The 18,010-nt window shown below is 34.9% G+C and overlaps 2 protein-coding genes across 3 annotated transcripts; both read right to left on the bottom strand.

Moving 5' to 3' along the window:
- Nucleotides 1-919: 919 nt before the first annotated feature.
- LOC117928985 (E3 ubiquitin-protein ligase SDIR1) lies at nt 920-12,433 on the bottom strand. 2 transcript variants are annotated; one of them, XM_034849155.1, is made up of 9 exons: nt 12,259-12,433; nt 9,020-9,203; nt 8,832-8,886; nt 8,643-8,695; nt 8,300-8,528; nt 7,808-7,922; nt 4,422-4,467; nt 2,053-2,181; nt 920-1,327 (listed from the first exon to the last, which is right to left on the bottom strand). In XM_034849155.1, exons 2-9 carry the CDS (start codon nt 9,095-9,097, stop codon nt 1,202-1,204), a joined length of 831 nt encoding a protein of 276 aa, XP_034705046.1. In that variant the 5' UTR covers nt 9,098-9,203; nt 12,259-12,433; the 3' UTR covers nt 920-1,201. The 2 variants fall into 2 exon arrangements, with proteins under 2 accessions (XP_034705046.1, XP_034705047.1); XM_034849156.1 differs by having other exon boundaries at nt 2,053-2,178; nt 12,259-12,432.
- A 3,738-nt stretch (nt 12,434-16,171) lies between these two features.
- On the bottom strand, nt 16,172-17,800 carry LOC117927438 (aspartic proteinase PCS1). Its single transcript, XM_034846919.1, has one exon. The coding sequence runs from the start codon at nt 17,650-17,652 to the stop codon at nt 16,345-16,347; it is 1,308 nt and encodes a 435-aa protein (XP_034702810.1). The 5' UTR covers nt 17,653-17,800; the 3' UTR covers nt 16,172-16,344.
- Nucleotides 17,801-18,010: the final 210 nt, after the last annotated feature.

The raw sequence follows: 18,010 nt of genomic DNA, 5'->3' as shown, positions 1-18,010 counted from the left end.
CCACTTTTAAAAGTACACAGAAAAAGATTAGGCATTTGAATGTAAATACAAAAATTGAGACTAAGATATAAATAAATTAAATCAACTTGTAAGACTGTGAGACCTTAAAATGCACACCTTTACCATTCAAAAACTATCAAAATTTATAATGAAAATGATTGAATTCTTTAAAATAATTTCAAGGGTTTTTGCTACAAATGTTCTTAATAATTTTTGTATATAAAATCTAAAACTTTTTTTAAATACTCTTAGTACTATGGTTGTTTAATTTGATACATGTTCATAATTAGTATTTAAAATTATTTTATTTTTTAACAATAATAATAATTACCATTAATCACCTTAAATATAATACAACATTTTTCTCCTTGTCCCCACCTAGCAAGAGTTGTAGCAACAACAAGAGGAATGCAAAAGTGGGGTTGCATAGAAAGCATGCAACAGGTTGCCTAGAGACGTTATAGTAGAGTGGTGAGCTATAAGCGCAATGTAATGGCATATTGCCAAGAGAACTTGGATGAGGCATGGTGCCACAACCTGAGTAAGAGTCCGAGTAGAACGAGGATTGTGTAATCGGAGTGGGTGACACTACTATTAAAAGTAATTTTTTGAGAAGTGCTTTCTTCCCAAACAGGCCTTCAAAGGCCAAGGGCAGAGACAGTTTTTCTAGGTGGTACATGACCAGAGGAAGAAAGTGTCCAAACGGGACTGTTTCAAAAACAAAATCAACTAGATTAGCAAAAGTGAAAGTAATTCACAATATCTATGTTATAACAAACAGGTGATGAGAATATCCTGAAAATCATTCCTTCTGTTTTTCCATGTCTGTATTCACAAAGTGATTCGTGGGGAAATCATCATGATATGATTCTGCATATCAAAGGGGAAAACACATTTTGATTCTGCATATCAACACATCTAGGAGAATCTATTTCCTTACAGGAATGCATACCCAAAAGAAAAAGGTTTTCACATCCATAATAAAATACATCAGTAGATGCAATTTCAAGGATACAATTATGTTGGGTGATTGATGAATCCAGTATTCTGTCATTTCTCTGAAATACAAGTTAAAAGAGGAGTGCACCAGTCCAGACAGCTTGTAATTTGTCATATAGACCATTCATTTTGATCCATGGATGTATTTTGTATATATAGGTATATTAATTAGGTACATTGATGTATGGGATTGTTAAAGCAATCAAACCATGTAAGAAGCATCCATTCCACCTTGTCCATTTTCTTGCCAACCGGGTGCTGCTCTAAATTTACACACAGGACATGTTCCCTGTTGCCTTAGCCATGGGTCAATGCAGTTTGCATGGAACTGCAAAATAAAGATCACATAAAATGGCATTACACCAAAGTATTATGCTGACACAAATGAAAGGCTGAACAAGATAACCAACTTGTCAAATTAAATTTGATTCCCTCAATTTAAATACCATCTTCGGATTATATTTTGTTTAGGTGGTTTTGTTCCAAATGCCAATGATTTAATTATAAAAAAAAAGTAAAAATTTAAAAATAAAAAAAAATAAAAAAAAAAGAGAGAGAGAGAGAATAGGGTACCAATACTAATAGGTTTGATGGAAAAAGTAGGTACCAATGCTGTATGGTTTGGTGCAAATTGGAGACAAATATGCACACTTGTATGCATGATTAGAGGTTCATGTTTTACTTGAGCTATTCCTCAAGTAATTGAAACTCTCAGATCAGATTTGGGATATTATAGGCTCATAGGACAGGCCTTAATCGGTTGGATGAGGTTATTTGTGATTATAAATGTGGGATGATGCAATCAATTTTGAAGAACTATATAAAATGTGAGGAATGATAATTGTACACAGTTCACAGTCCAGAAAAATACTTTCGCAATGGCTTAACATACCATCTTTTAAATTGCAGTTTTATTAGGAGGAAAGAAAAATAAATAAGTGAACAATTTTATCAGGCTCTATATGGAAAAGCAGTCAGATTTTGTGGAACTAAAAGAGAAAACTTAAGTTGAGAGTGGTTAAGAACTAAGAATCAAAGCAAGAAGAAAATAACCTGATGCAAACATGGTAAGCTACGGATTAATTCTCCCACATTAACTTGCTCCAAGCAAACACTGCAAGTCAATTCGTCATCTGGGGCCTTTGTGCTCGCAACCGCGTTGTTAATGTCTTGTTTCTTCTGCTTTAAGAGAGTGGTGAAATTGATGACACTTTTTTAACAGTGAAAATGTAAATTCAAAAGCAAAAGAAAATAATAGATTCAAAGGTGAAAAAATTGCAGATCATATCTGTAATATTAAGAATACAAGGTCAGTGAACTGAGAGAAAAATGATCCGCATGCCCTTATGTTGCATGAACAATTTTGAGTGACATACCAATACTGAACACCTGTTAGACTCAAAATATTGCATGACTTTGCCAATGTTACTCCTAACTTTACTTTCCTTTTATCCAAGCCGATACCATTAACCATGACCTGGCCATCAAGGCTGAGTTATATCTATACTATTATTTTCTTGGCAAATAATGACATCATTAATCCCATGAGACTTTTACCCACTCATGAAGCAATTTCATAAGATGAATTACTAGTTAAACACTTCGAAGCTGCTGATTTCAATCCTCTGCTGTTTCTGGATTCCAAGAATCATAACCATACCAATACAACAAAGCACAATTTTAAGGAACCCTGGCTTTAGAAAGCAATTACAGATAAATATAAAGCCTATAGAAAAGCTGGCTAAACCTTTAACATCGAGGACTACCCTGTTATTCTCCTTAGATATTTAGTGAACACCAATCCACCTTGCTAAGTGATGTTCCTTAACTACCATCTGACTCGAGGTTTAGCAAGGACAGGAAGGCCCATTTTTGTCCTAGGCTGACATCATCATCTTTGTTTTTGTCTTAGTAAGTCATTTTTGTTGAACATGATTCCATCCTGCAAGAAAGTTCCCTTTGAACCATCCTGGGTCTGACCATCTTGCCAACTGGTTCGTGGTTTGTGTAGAAGAAAGTCACACCCTCAAATTCTGAATCTCCCATTGTATAAGAATAAAATCACTCTTAAAGACGTGAACCACAAAGGAAGGAACTAAATAGAGATTAATTCAAGTTAGTCAAGGCTATTTGTCTAATCATTTTCCTTCCAAGCTTCTGCTGTGTCCATGCTCCATTCTTACGAGTTGCAAAGCTCCTAATGGCAGAAGCTTTGCCTCAATATAACAACACAAATTAGTTAACACAACTCTACAACTCTGTACAGTGCAGGAGAACCTGTCCTGGTTCTAATATTGAGAATCAGAAAATCACCCTCTGTCTAATTATTGATTAGACAGCATAAGCAGGAGTATGATATGCATAATTCTTCCCATGTAGTTGTCAAATTCTCTTAAAATTAGAAGAGTCCACCAAGTTTACTCTTTTTCTATACTCAATACTCCAATAATAGTCTAACAATCATCTCAATAACCAACTGAATTTCAAATTGGGGGTTACTGAGAGGCATGTGCTGCATATGGCTCCTTAGCATTTTTGCATGAAGTGACTGCTCTTAAGATTCAAATCTTCGAGTTTATGCTTGGCACCCAGAGATGTTTACCAATGCCTCCTAGAGGCCAGAACAATTCACTGCCTTGACAATAAGAAAAGGCAATTATTTTCATATACACATAGGATGGCATATCTGCATACCAAAAACCCAAACCTCAGATGACATATCTAACAAAGGTTTTATAGGAGAATCTAATATAAAAATGGCAGACTATGCATAGAATGATTTGAATTCTGGCTATGTAATGTTTGTACAGAGGTGTAACAGTTTTGCACAGTGCTGCAATCGAAACTGCTCCAGCTACTGAATCCTACTTCAAACAGCAATTTTAGCCCTGGATCTCTCCACTACAAAGTCTTCATATTGCAGTTTTTCTTTTTTTCTTTTTTGAACTCTTTAAAGAAATTAAATGGTTTCCAGTTGCCATTGGCATGGTGAAGCCATCTGATGCTCAGTGTCGGGATGAAGGCAACACATGGAACAAATATGGAGGGGCCTCTACCAAAATGGGTGACCACACCAGACCCTCAACTTCTCATAGAACTCCATGTCATGCTAAGAAATTAATCACATTCAGAGCAGATCAAATACCATGGCCAATTGAACAAGAATAAGCAAATAAAAATAATTATACCTCTAAGCAATACCTATCAAAAAATAAAATAGAATAATATAATTGAATAAACCAATCAAATCATGAATACAAGAAACCAAGAAAAGCTTGGGCATCTGCGTGTGTGAAAGAATGATAGAGAGAGAGAGAGAGAGAGAGAGAGAGATGGGAAGGGAAGAGAGACAATAAGTAGCTTTACTAGAACATAATTTGGATATTCACTTTTGTTTAAAGGGCTGAAAGGGTGATTCATACCTCAGCTGAGGCCGAAGATGAGCCCTGTTGCATTGATGAGCCACCACTGTTAACAGAACATATTTTAGTCAAACCATAAAGATCCATAGATTATCAAGGATTTCAACAGTATATACATGGCCAATCAAGAATTTCAGCATTCAGCAGAAGCTTATAACATTCATTCCCAGACCTAATCATAGGACAAATATGATCAAATTAAACTTTAAATTACTGTGGAAAAAAAAAATTGTATCCCAATAAGAAATCTAAAAATTTATGGAAAACCTGCCTAGGGTTTCCATAGTTGCAGTGCCTTTCTTCTTTGTCACAAAGGCTTTACTCTGACCCCAATGTAAAACAATCTGTGTTTGACCAATATAAAAACAGATCCAGGAAAAAAATTGACAGATGTTATACTTGAACCAAGCATTGGATGGCTAAGCTCTCTCTCCCTCCCCCTGCACTCCCTTCCTCTCTCCCTCTATCTCTCTCTGGCCATGACTATGATCTGACTGAAAAGAAGTGGCATGTGTGATTTATGTTAGTGAAGAATCTCTCTCTGGGTCATAAACATTATCTAACTGAAGGGGAGTTAGGACCTTCCGAATTATAGCACGCTTTAACCACTATGACCATTTCATCAAGGTGGAATTAATTAATGGATAAGAATGGAATAAAAAAATTTTCTTTTATGGGTAAATAGAAAATATATGAAAGTGCCAAAAAAGAGGTGAACCTTAGTATATGGGGTTCAGGAAGTATAGGATGAATGCCCAAGCATGGCTAAAGAAGAAAAGGAGAAGACGGGACAAAGCCAGCCAGAAGACTTCAACAAATGCCACCTGACCAATAAACTAAAACAACGACAAACCCCTTTCTCAGGAGAACACCTCAACCTAAAGTATCATGATTTAAGTAATGTATACTTCAACTTCAAATGTAGAAGCTCTGTCCCTTTAAAGATCTCCCAATTTCTTTCCTTTCAGATGCACCAACAAAACAGGCAGTGGAGTAGTACTCTAGGCCTGCAAAAGTACCATGCCAAGCCAAAAGGGAGCCCCTGAAGAAATATGACTAAACCCAACACACACAAGACAAGCAAACAAAAAATAAAAAAACATATAGAGAATGAGGAGAGAGAATAGGACCCAAAGGTTTTATGCCACTGCACAATTGTTTAAAATGTGACTCCCAAACTCTTCTTCCTTTCTGTATAAGCAACACCAGCTTGCCATGGTAAAACCCATGACTATCAGTTGGTCAGTGGAGATTATTTTTTTCCCAATACCTATACGAAGAAACTAACTATGAACAGTAGGAGAACAGTAGTCAGAGTTGGAAGAGAGCACCATGTAAAGGGAAGTAACCAAGAAATAACCTTATTTGAGAACCTCCAAACTAAAACATTCTCCCTTTCTACTCTGATAAGGGATGTGCCTTAGCTCAGTCTTGAGGACGGGATAATAGGGGTTCAGTGTAGCACCGGATGTGTCAGAGTAGTCCCTATAGATGGACAAGCCATTAGTCCAATCAAGGAAGCCTGTCACTATAGAGCTTTGTTTCCCAATTGGGACTGTTAATAATAGCATCTAGCCAAACAGCTGCAGAAGAAAGAACGACAAGCAAAGAGCGGCAGGGAATAGGCCTAAATTACTTTGTTATTCGCCGAGAGCAGCTTCCAAACCTCAAATCACTCTCCAAACTCCATTACCCACATTCCAGTTGGATGAATGGTAGCAATACAGAAAACACTCTTCATCCAAGCCATTAAGCAGGAAGCAATTTAAGTAGGCAGCCATTTCTGAGGTTAAGCGAACCAAGCCCACTCACTCAGGCAAGTAAGCGAACCAAGGTTTAAGACAGTTCAGGAGTCAATCAAGGGAGGAAATTTTCTGACATGTGATAAATACAGTTAAAAAATTCCACATCTCTGTCAATTCCCAATCATGGAACTTCTAAGGAATCTTAGCTTCCAATACTGATGGAAACAAGTGGCAGCCACCTTAAAAAGTTTATCAGAGGCGCAAAGGAGTGGGCTCCAAGGCCCAAACTTTAATTTAGCACTCTCTGGATGATAATGGGCTTAGTTGGGATCTTATATGAGTCAACATGGGTTCAGCCTAGAAAGTACTTTCCAGAAATTAAGTTACGGGCCTAGTCAATGATTATAAGTTACCATTTTCAGTCGTTATTATTGTCATTTTCCAATAGTATTTACTGTGGTCAGTAATCAGTCCAAGTTTGTTATTTTCAAGTTACATTATTATTATGTGTCTAGTTCCAAGGAGTCAAAAATCCCTAGAAAAGTCTTATATAGTAGTTGATTAGTCTTTTGAGAGGAACCAATGAATGAATGAATTTCCAACAACCACAATTTTCTTTGTGTGATACAAAGAGCACTTGGGTCTCAAGCCTAAAGGTTCTTTTAATATATCATCGGAATTTATCTATCGAAAAAAGGAAACCAAAAGGTTTCTCGGAGTGATTCCTAGGGTCTTTTCAATTATACTCTCCTTGCATTTTACTTTCTATACTGCATCAAATACCCAACCTCACTCTCCAAAAAAAACAAATAAATTACAGAAAATGGCATGTATGTCAGCTGCCATAGTAACAACAAATCAAGCAAAGTCCACCACACCATACATCAAGCCAAAAGCTGGTCTTTTGGCCATTCTCCATAAAATTGCTTCTCAAAACTTGAACACATCCCAACCTTTTCTAATTGCTTTCAAACGAGCCCTCCCCAATGAACCACCAAAATGATTGTTTGCATTAACACAAATACTTTGCCATGAATGCTATTATTATCATGACAGAAAGTTGGATCAATATGAAACAGATCTTAGAAAGGAGATTTGACAAAATCAAGCAAAATACTGGTCTTTGATCAGAAGCAAATGGGGAAAAGGCCCTAATATCAAAATGAATTTAAATAATAGTGAATAATGACACTAAAGAAATTAATACGGAAATTTTAGAAAGAGTAAAGACCAAAGGTATTATCCAAATGATTGTAGAAAATAATATTTAATGACATTCAAAGTTGAAGACCACTAAAACACAAACCCAAAAGAGTGATCATTTTGACAAATGGCATTAAGGAATGATGCTGTAATTTGTCAAGAATTCTTCCTACATAGGTGTAAACTATATACTTCATGTGTGATTGGATTGATACCCTTTCACAGCATCTTTCAAAAAATGTTACCTGCCTATCACTTATCAAATACATAATAATAACTTTGTGAACATTAAAAAATGTGCAAATTACCCAAGGGGATCTGTTCAAAGAAAAGGTAACACAAACCAAGTTAGGTCATTCTGTCTAAAAACAACATAAACAGAAGCAGCCCTAAAGCAGATAGACATCATATGCTAACAGATAAAACCCGGTAACTCACCCTTGAGTGCCAGCAACCTTGTACTTGTGCACAGGAAGAGCATTTATCTCTTCCTCACTCATTGAAGGAGTTGTAGGTACATTCTCAGAATCCAGTGCTCTCAAAGTTTCATAATCTGCAAATAATATTTTTTTTTTGATAAGTAAAGTTTCATAATCTGCAAATAGTATATCTCTATGAATAACTTCAATTTTCAAATAATACAACTCCCCCCTTCCTTTCTTCCCCTAAAAGGGGAAAAAAGTACTAAATAAAAGCTCACGTTTCCAAATTTATTACCACAATTTATTGAATCCCAAGCATTGGAACTGGCAAGACATATATGCAATTTAAGTACTATCTATTATAACTTTTAATATATATATATATATATATATATATATATATATATATATATATATATATATATATATATATATATATATACATATACATATATATATATCCATGTGTGTGAGAGAGAGAGAGGTACTGTACTATAACTTAACATACCTAGGTCATCAAATTCCCTGTCAAGAAGTGCAAGTTGGAGCCTAAGGCCTTGTAAACGCCCTCTTGTTGCAAGTGCTATGGATGGTGGCATATGCAACCGCAATTCTGTGTGACCAAGAAGACCACTGGCTGCTGCAGCATGAGCTTGTGCCTGAGCTTGAAGTTGCTGACAAGTTGCATACATCCTGAGGGTTGTGGCCATCAGAAAGATGCCAAGAACCAGCCAGATCTACAAACATTGGTTAAGAAGGCCCTTTAAATGGCATGTGCAACAATTTAAGCTGAAGCATGGCTAAGCACAGGGTAGATACTCCCCAAGCACAAACTCAATGAAAGAAAATACCAGAAAGTTAGGTGACATCTGGTGTGAGTTTAGTATCATGAACAGCAAAAGAACTGTTGAATCAGACAAGTAAATGTGGATTAGAATGCATTTTGTTAGAAACTCAAACCACTTGTAAAAATTAAAAATAAATAAAAGGAGAGAGAACATAAAAAAGATATAACTTTAAAAATTAAATATTAAAAAGACCTGTGACCAGAAAAGCAAGCGAGTTGGTATTAACAGGGCGAGCTGCATGAACACGCTGATGGACAACAGAATCAATTTAGAACAGAGTACTGTTAGATTATCTTACAAACCATACATCTGTGATGTAATTTCCAAAGCCTAGGATACATAGTACACCAAGTCAAATTTGTGAAGTACAAGTAACATACCACTGCACGCCTCTCAGGAATAAATCCTGGAAATCCACTTTCTATGTCTGTTCGACTCCCTCGAAAAACAAAACTCATGGTTGCAGAAGTTTATGGGTAGTTGACTAGAATTTAAAGAAAAAATTCAATGATTTGCTGGATGTCCCAATGAAATAGAACAGGCCTAAAATTAACCTTCAATAATCTGCAAAATTTAAAAATAAAAGGAAGGAACAATTATTCAACAAGCAAGCAAAGCTTAATGAAATTCAAGGCCTGCTACAACTGCTTAATGTTGAAATCAAATATAAAAATAACAATGACACTCAATTTGATAAGCTAAAATTAACTGCTTTTCACAACTTTGTTCTAGTGATGGAGAAGGGGCAGTGGCAATTGCAAATCTTTCCTTTCTCGACTTCGAAGATTGTTTGGGTTGTGCTTCTCAGAAGCGTGTGGTCTCTTATTTTATTTTTTTCCTTCTCCTTTTTGGCCTTTGCATCCCTTATACACCTCCTATGTACTAGGGTTATGCCCCAGTGTTTCCAATTAATAAATATCTATTTTTCCAATTAAACTAGTAAGAAAAATTAACCCAGAAGAGACCCTAGCTTGCATGACCAGCACAAAAGGAGCACAAAATATTCTGAAATGATGATTAAAAAAAACCCAAAAAAAAAAAATAATCTTTCAAAGCAACTACTTAACCTAATAAGAGGCTTCATAAATGCAAATGAGAAACTCAAACAAATATTGCAGACCAAGATACCCACAAAAAGAACCCAACCATCAGCCCCTATTATCAACCTTCACTTCTTTTTCCTCTCATTTTTCCAAATAAAAATTGCTTACAACTATGGCAACTGAATAGTCAATTAAAATCACTTACCATTTGTCAAGGAAAATTTGTTTCAGCAAAAAATGCCCAATTTAATTTAGATTGCTTTTAGTTTGAAAAACATTTTCTAGTTTTCATTTTCTAACCTATTTTTTATTTTCTAGAAAATATAATTAATTAAGAAAAGTGAAAACTGTTTTTAGAAAATGAAATATGTAAAATCTTGTTTGGTTTCAGTTTTCACTAGAGTAAAAAATGATGAAAAAAAATGTAATTAAAACTTTATCTAATAAAATTGCCATGATATGAGTTATATTATTAAAAGGTAATATATATATACACACACATAAACATTATATGTAACATTACTATTATATTGTATTTTTTTGTTATTCTTTTTTATTTTTTACTATATTTTTTATTTTAAAATAGTTTAGTAAAATATTCTAATATACTTATAATTAATCAAAGAAATTATTTTAGTATAAAAATATATCCACTTATAATAATTCTTAATCTAATAAATAAAACATAATATTTATACCATAAATTTCAAAGAATATTTTATTTCAAATATCTATGAGATAATGTTTTATTCATACTAATATTTATTTCATATTTTTAATATTTATATTCCTTTTATATCGTTGGTCTGATAAGGTCTTTTACGTGTTTCAATTCCCTTTTTCTTTTTCAACTTTTTTGAAAACAATTTTCACTTTTCTTAAGAAAATTTTGAAAACAACATTTTCACTTTTTCCATTTTCTAAGCTCCATTTGCTAGAAAATGAAAATAGAAAAATATCATCCAACCATGTTTTCAAACTTGATTTCTGTTTTTTTTTTTAATAAAAAAAATAAAACAATCCAAATAAATAAGGCTCAGTTTTTCCTCAAAGATTAAGAAAAAGGAATAAGAACCTAGGAATTTATTATTAATCACTCTCGGTTTTGTAGGAGTCCCAATATGTCTTACTAAAAACTTTGAAAATTAAATAGCCTCAGCCCAAGCCTCTGCTATCACATATTTACAGAGAAACAAATTTGGAGTGTCAAACACATCTAAACTCATATCCATGTCATGTAATGTCAACAAATGTACACATCCCCATACCCCTGCTACAGTTATGCCAAACACATCCCAGATCCATGTCACATTATGTCTCTCACATTCCATACCAGTACCACCACCATAGCTCATCGGAAAATCTGAGGCACCTACCCACCCTCCCAGTCCCACTTGTAAGCTCCCTTCTTAATGAATGTCCTTATTTTCTCTCCAACCCCACTCCCCCCAAACCAGTGTAACAAAGACAAATAGAAGAGGAACTGTATCTGTGTCCATGCACAAATAGGAAGAACCGGATTAAAAGGTGAAAGCGAGCTCGACAATGTTCTTTGTCTTTTATTCTGGTGGGGATGATGAGAGTGGCAGTCGGGTGGGCATCAGGAGAATCATATGATTTACTTAGAAAAAGACTGCTTTTGTGGAGAATTCAATGTTTTAAAAGGATTCATATGCGACATTTCACAATGTGGAGCTTTCTTAAAATAAAATAAATCAAAATGAAGGGGGTTTGATAAAAAATGCAATCAAGTGAAGACGAAGAAAAGATGCATTTGAGTGAAGGAGTTCAAACCCTCTCTCTCACATGGACTGATGCAAGTAAAACACATGCATGTAGTTGCACTAATTTCTGACACCCACTCTCATTCCATCACAATTGCATCAGAAAAAGACATAGCACAAATCTAGTCTATTCCAGTAGGCAGATCGACAATGCAAAAGATCAGCCAAATTATTTCTTTCAGCATGTCACTACTATGACATGTGCTAGTGTTTCTCCTTTTAGATGATTGAAATTGACTCATTGTACTTCTGCATCAGTGCACCTTATTTGTGGAGTCATCTTCCTTTCATAATGATCACAAATTAGCATAGAGTAGAAGTTCTTATTTTAGATAATCTCATCAATGTCTGATTTTTTTAAACATAGATGCGTTCAATTTTTCTCTGATAAGGGGAAAAAATGCAAACAAACAAACAACTTTGGTTTACCTCCAAGAACCACACAAAGATTTCGCCAAAAAAACCCTAAATCCCAAAATCATATTCCTGCCTTAATTGCATAAAATGAACATACATTTCTTTATTTTCCGGAATAAAAAACTAAGAACAAATGTCACAATTTCTCGACCTTGAATAAGCAAACCCTAATGCTCGTTTGGCTGCTAAAGAAATCCTTGGAATAGAAAAGAAAACAAACCTAGAGATCTTACAAAAAGGCATACCAACAACAATATGTTATGAATGTCAAGATTTTCGCTCTGTTTTCCCACGGTTTCTCCGAAACCAAACGGAATCGTAAAGCAACCAAAAGGCAGAGAAATTCAGAAGCGAGAGGGAGGAATGGAGACTTACAGAATCAGATCGAACCAATAGATCAAACACTTGAATGTTGAATTGATCACTGTGGACGTTCCGAGTTGACACGGACGAGTTAGCGTCGAGTTTCTTCTTTCTCCTCCCCCGGATTGAAGCCGAACGCGATCTCCGTAAGGTTGTCGGAGTTGTGTTGGTGGTAGTTTCACTCGTATCTCTCACGACGACGTCGTTTTAAGAATGCCTAGTTGCCTTGCCACTAAATTTTATTATTTTAAATGAAATCTATCTACTAATTCAATGGGCAATATGTTGAGATGATGTCTATCCTGTTTTGATTCATTAAATTCATCATATGAAATCTAAAGTCTAAACTAAAATAATGCTAGGTAGCACTACATTCCTGTCTTTCTCAACAAGGGTTGTATATTTTATAGTTGACAATTGCTTTTGAAAAAGAAAACCAAAATTAAAAATTATATTAAAATATTAGTGTGATTATGATATAAAACCTCAATATGAGTTTGATAAAATAATTTTTCTTAAAATAAAAAAAGATTTAATATTTAGTATAAAAACCACTTATGTCTTTTAATTTTGTAATTTTGTTCAAATTATATATGTTACTTATTGGATTGTGAAGTCTAAATCAGTTTTATTGCACTTTGCTTGAGATGATGGGGTCAAACTGTTTGATTCACTCAACTCCCACGAGCTTGTTGGGTAGGTTGCAAGGCTGAAGGGGGCAGTGTCTCTTGGATATTCTTTTTTTATTTAATAATTGATGAGTGTGACCGAAATTGAGAATAATTTTTCAAAAGTTTTACTATTATAACTCTTTTTATCGTGTTTTTTTATTAGTGGATTGTTGAATTCTGATGTACTTCATGAATGTAGGATTACATTGACTGTCGAACCATGTTAAAATTTTTGTCTTTTTTTTTTTTTCATGTGTATGCGTGGTTTGATTAACATTACCCGAGTCATTGACATAACTCGTGCTTGAAATAAGACATTGAATATTTCAAAATTTAATTAAAAAAACAATGTGACTATAATATCGAAATATACTTTTTCAGTATTTACGGAAAAGACGTTACTAGATAATATGATGAATATGTTTTTAGATTTTATTGTTTATATCACAATCTCATTTGTTTGTACCATTGTATTTAAGTTAATTCATTTTTAATCCGTTAATAACATCCTCAACATCCTAAATCTCACTATATATGCTAAATGGTTCAAAATCTTTATTTTGTAGGCACCATAGCATTTTCCTTGAAAACATCACTATATTTAATTATAATTTTTTAATAAAAAAAGAAAGAAAATTTCCCTGATTTTAATGAAATAAGGTTCACAAAAATCCATATATATATAGATGGATTTAAATAAAAGTAATTTTATAGATTTTAAATAAATAAAATTAACAAGCAAATAAATAAATATTTTATAAAATATATTTAATAACCATAGTTATCAATTTCTTAGTTTTGGTTCATTCACTGAATTAAATTTAACATTTTCAAAATTTCAATCGTTTATATGATTTTTTTTTGTTTTTTATAACTTTGTTTTAATAAATCAAAAGATTTGCGAATTTATATTTGATATTTTATTAAATATTTTTTTTAATGATGGTTTATATTGATTTTGGTATAGTTAAATATTTTGGATTTTGATATTTAATTAAATAACATAATTCATAATGATGCCTAATTATTAAAATTATTGATAATTCTCAATTAAAAAACTTCATCCCCATCAACCAATTTATACTAGTTCTTTAAAAAATTTAGTTGAATGTTATGTTTGGTTTTGGAAAAAAAAATTTAAAAATGTAAAAAAAAAAAATATATATATATATATAAAATATATTCAAAATTAATAAACTATTTTTATACGTTATTTTAAACTGCATATAAACATTTTTTATAGAATAATTAAATATAAGAAATTTATTTTTCTTAATTTTATTTTGATTCCTTAGTATTTTAATGGGAGTCAAACATGACATAAGTGGTTGTGTTGAATAATTTGATACATAATATATTGATATTTATTTTAAAATTTCGGTACTATAAACTATTTATTTATTGAATATTTTTTATAATATTCCCACTTGGCCCCCACGGCAATTTCTGACTTCCCCCCTCGAGCTGAGCTATGCCAGTCTAAGGAATTGAATGGATAGCCCAAATAGTGCCAAATTTCAATTATTCGCACCTCACAGGGGACTCATTTTCTAGGACACCACCTAAAATCTTTATTCAGTGCTTTCACGTTCACCTGTCTCTTCTACGGTTCTACCTCCCTCGCTCTCAAGTGTTGTTCCCAGCAATGTACAAGTCAACAAAATCAGAAAAAAATAAAAATAATAATAATAATAATAATAAATAAATAAATAAATAAAAGTATCAGAATTGGCCGGCCCATGAATCAGATTGGGCAAAAGCAAAATCATCCTCTGTCTTCCACCTAATCAAAACCCGAAAAACCAAATCGTCGGGTTATGGCCAGCTGTTTCCTGATCTATGGACAGGAAACCTTTATAGAGAAACGTAAATGATGACACGATGGCCAGTTTCAGAAACTTTGCGAGTTTAGTTTTTTCATGAACTGGGTTTTTTACTTTGTTCTGCCAACCACCAGCTCAGCAGCTGCGCTCCCCAAATTACCAAATTTTAAGAGCTCGGACAAAAACGGATGCAACTTGCCATTGGTAAACTGACAGAGATGTGGGTTTTGGCATTTGGTTGGATAAAATACAAGAAAATTTGCATTACAGTTGGCTATGGCTGAAACTAGGAGATGATCCCAAAAATGCTAATAAATGTGGGCGAGGGGGGGCCCGTGAGGGTGTGGCTGCGAAATGTGAGAACAAAGATTTGGTTCACCTGCTCTCTCAAATGGTATGATTCTCCAATTGAAAATTCCAATCAAGACAGACGAAATAGTATCCTTTTCTCATTAATGCACCCTATACACGTGCTTTGCCAGGGGCGACCCACTCCATGGGTCCCACCTTCGATTCAATTATTCATCATATGTTGTACATGGTGTGGGAATGGGCGATCCCACGGTCTGTATTGAATCGAAATTCAAACGTAAGTCCGGTGGGACACTGTACGGCGGCACTGGAAAGTGCCAGCCTGGTGGTCAGCACTACGAGCGGAGGTCAAACTTTTTTTTTTTATTCCATGAGATGAAGCTCGATGACCCACTAATGGACCACCGTCGAACCACCATGGAACACGCCCCACCAGATCGAGCCGCCAGAAGCCAAATACGGTGGATCCCACCACTCAACTGCCTTGCAAAATAAATCAAGATTTTCCCATCTGGCATCAACTATAACATGCGTTAAGACGATACGATACCCCAGTAGTTGACCAAATGCAAGTCAAAACAAGTGGAAATAAAAACCAAAAATTTAAATGAAAAACCAAAAACTTCCTTTTTGCACCAGGTGGCAAAAAAAAAAAAAAAAAAAAAAATTGACCCATAAAAAAATCACATGATCAAAGGATATAAAATGTGAAAAGACCAATATACTTTTCAAAACTATTTTCTACCGTAATGTTTTGATCTTAATTTTTTTTTAATAACTATTCTAAAAATTTATTATTTTAAAAAAACTAATTTTTTTTAAATATATCGTTTAAAAAAAATAAATTTAATATATTTTCAATTATTTTTTATATAAATGTTTAATTTTTAAATAATAATAATTTATTTTTATTTATTTGAAAAATTATGTATTTTTTTTTAAATCACTAAATTTGATTGAAATTGCTAAAGAAATAAAATTTAAATTAATGCTTTTCTACTTTTTATTTTTTTCATAGTCATGTCATTTTTGAAAAGATAAAAACTTCACATCATTTTCACATATCTTGAATTTAAATAGTGAATTTATACAAATGAAAACTTAATTTTTGAATGCAACTAATCCAAAACACAATTTTTCCAAACTTCATTATGATCTTGGTATGTACACCTTTGGCAGCTCATCGGGCAATACTGTCGAATCATGGGCCATATTCTTCTTGGCACTGGCCCATGATCCATGACCTAAAACATCATATTAGGCCATGTACACATAGCAACAACTTCAAACACCTAGACACCTACTCCTAGTCGTTGACCAGCTAGATCGCACCTAACCTCTGCAAATCCAACCCTTGATTTTGCCAGATCGAACTCCATCCACACGTTCTGCTGATGATGATGCCCAATGATGTACGACTCCACACCCAATAGTTCAGAGTTACCAAACGTAAAGCAGTACACTGAATCACTTCCCCTTATCACGCCCGGTACCCGATACATTAACCTTTCGGCCGATACGCTCATTTCGGCCCCCCGAAACATCAGTGTCACGGTTGGCAAAGGAGGCAAAGTCCGACGAGTCAGGGGAACTCGGTAGCACAAGTCCATTGCTCCTTGGAATACGAAGTTGGGGTCTTCCAGAACTTTCAACGACGCTTTTGTCTGCCTCACGAACTCGTTCTTCAAAGCGGTGTAAACCGGGCCGAGAAGGAACGTGAACTGAGTTCCGGAGTCGACCATAGTTTGACCCGCTCCGGTATGGTCCGGTGCATAAACCGATTTTGGCAACTGTAGCATCGAATTTGCTACTTTAATACCCTCAAGCTGAACCGTGTACGCAACTCGGTCGAAGTACGGTAACGGAGTCGATATTTGAACTAGTGGAGTGTACTTTAAGGCCTTGAGCCACGAAAAACTCGATTCTCCGAAGAGTAAGATACCGGATGAGTCCTGGCCCGATATGCAGTAGGAAAATTTCTGCAAGCCCATCTGGGTAACGAAAGAGAGAGACCCCCTATTCATACCAATCAAACCGGTAGTCTTGGAATCTTCATCCGAGTTACTACTAAACCCAGAATCCATGCACCCGAATATCGTGGCGGGTATGGCCGAATTTCCGATATGAAAAGTATCGGAGGCAAGGTTGCCTTCAATGGAGGAGGCGTCGGCGTAGGAGATTATGGCGTGACAGAGCTTTTTCTTGTCGCAAGAAACGGGTATGGAGAAGTCACGGGTCCGGGTTCGGCAAGTGGGTGAAGTACAAGGAATAGGTGAATATGAGGAAGAGCGAAGTGGGTCAAAAACAGAGTGCAAGTTTGGGGCTTTTTTGCAGTGAAGCCATGAGAGCTCGCTTCCAGTGTCAAGAACCATGGTGACGGTTTGTGGAGGAGAGCCAACTGTGAGTGAGACCGTTAAGGACACATTGTGGTGGAAAGAGAGCTTGCTAGAAGGTCTAGGAACTGACCCAGAAGGAAGGACCTGCGTTTTAAGAGGTAATATAACAGCTGGCGTTGAAGCTAAGCAGAGGGTGAAGGAAAGGAAGAGCTGAGAGAAAAGAAGAAGAAGAAAAGAGAGCATGGTGGAGATGAAGAGTCCCATGCGAATGAATGCGGAACTGGGTGTGATGTAGAACAGAGGCTGGCGAGGCTTTTGGGTTTCAAATATCAGAGGGACGGGAACTCAAAGACTCTGCTGTTCGATCATCGATGTGTGTGGGTCTCTGTCCTTGTCGTGGAGACTGGTGCTCCACTTTTATAGATAGGTTTGATTCTATACGCTTACGTGTCTACATCTTCTTCATAGGCCATACACACCGTCTATTTATTACTTCAATGACTCAAAATCTCATAAAAAAAAAAAAAAAAAAATTTCAATTATCTCCACCATAGCAAACAACATAAATTCCATTTTCTAATTTTAACAAATTTTAATGATTCAATATTATTTCAAAATGCTT

Source organism: Vitis riparia, chromosome 13 (assembly GCF_004353265.1).
Source record: "Vitis riparia cultivar Riparia Gloire de Montpellier isolate 1030 chromosome 13, EGFV_Vit.rip_1.0, whole genome shotgun sequence".
NCBI lineage: Eukaryota > Viridiplantae > Streptophyta > Magnoliopsida > Vitales > Vitaceae > Vitis > Vitis riparia.
This window is presented reverse-complemented; position numbering and strand designations above follow the sequence as displayed.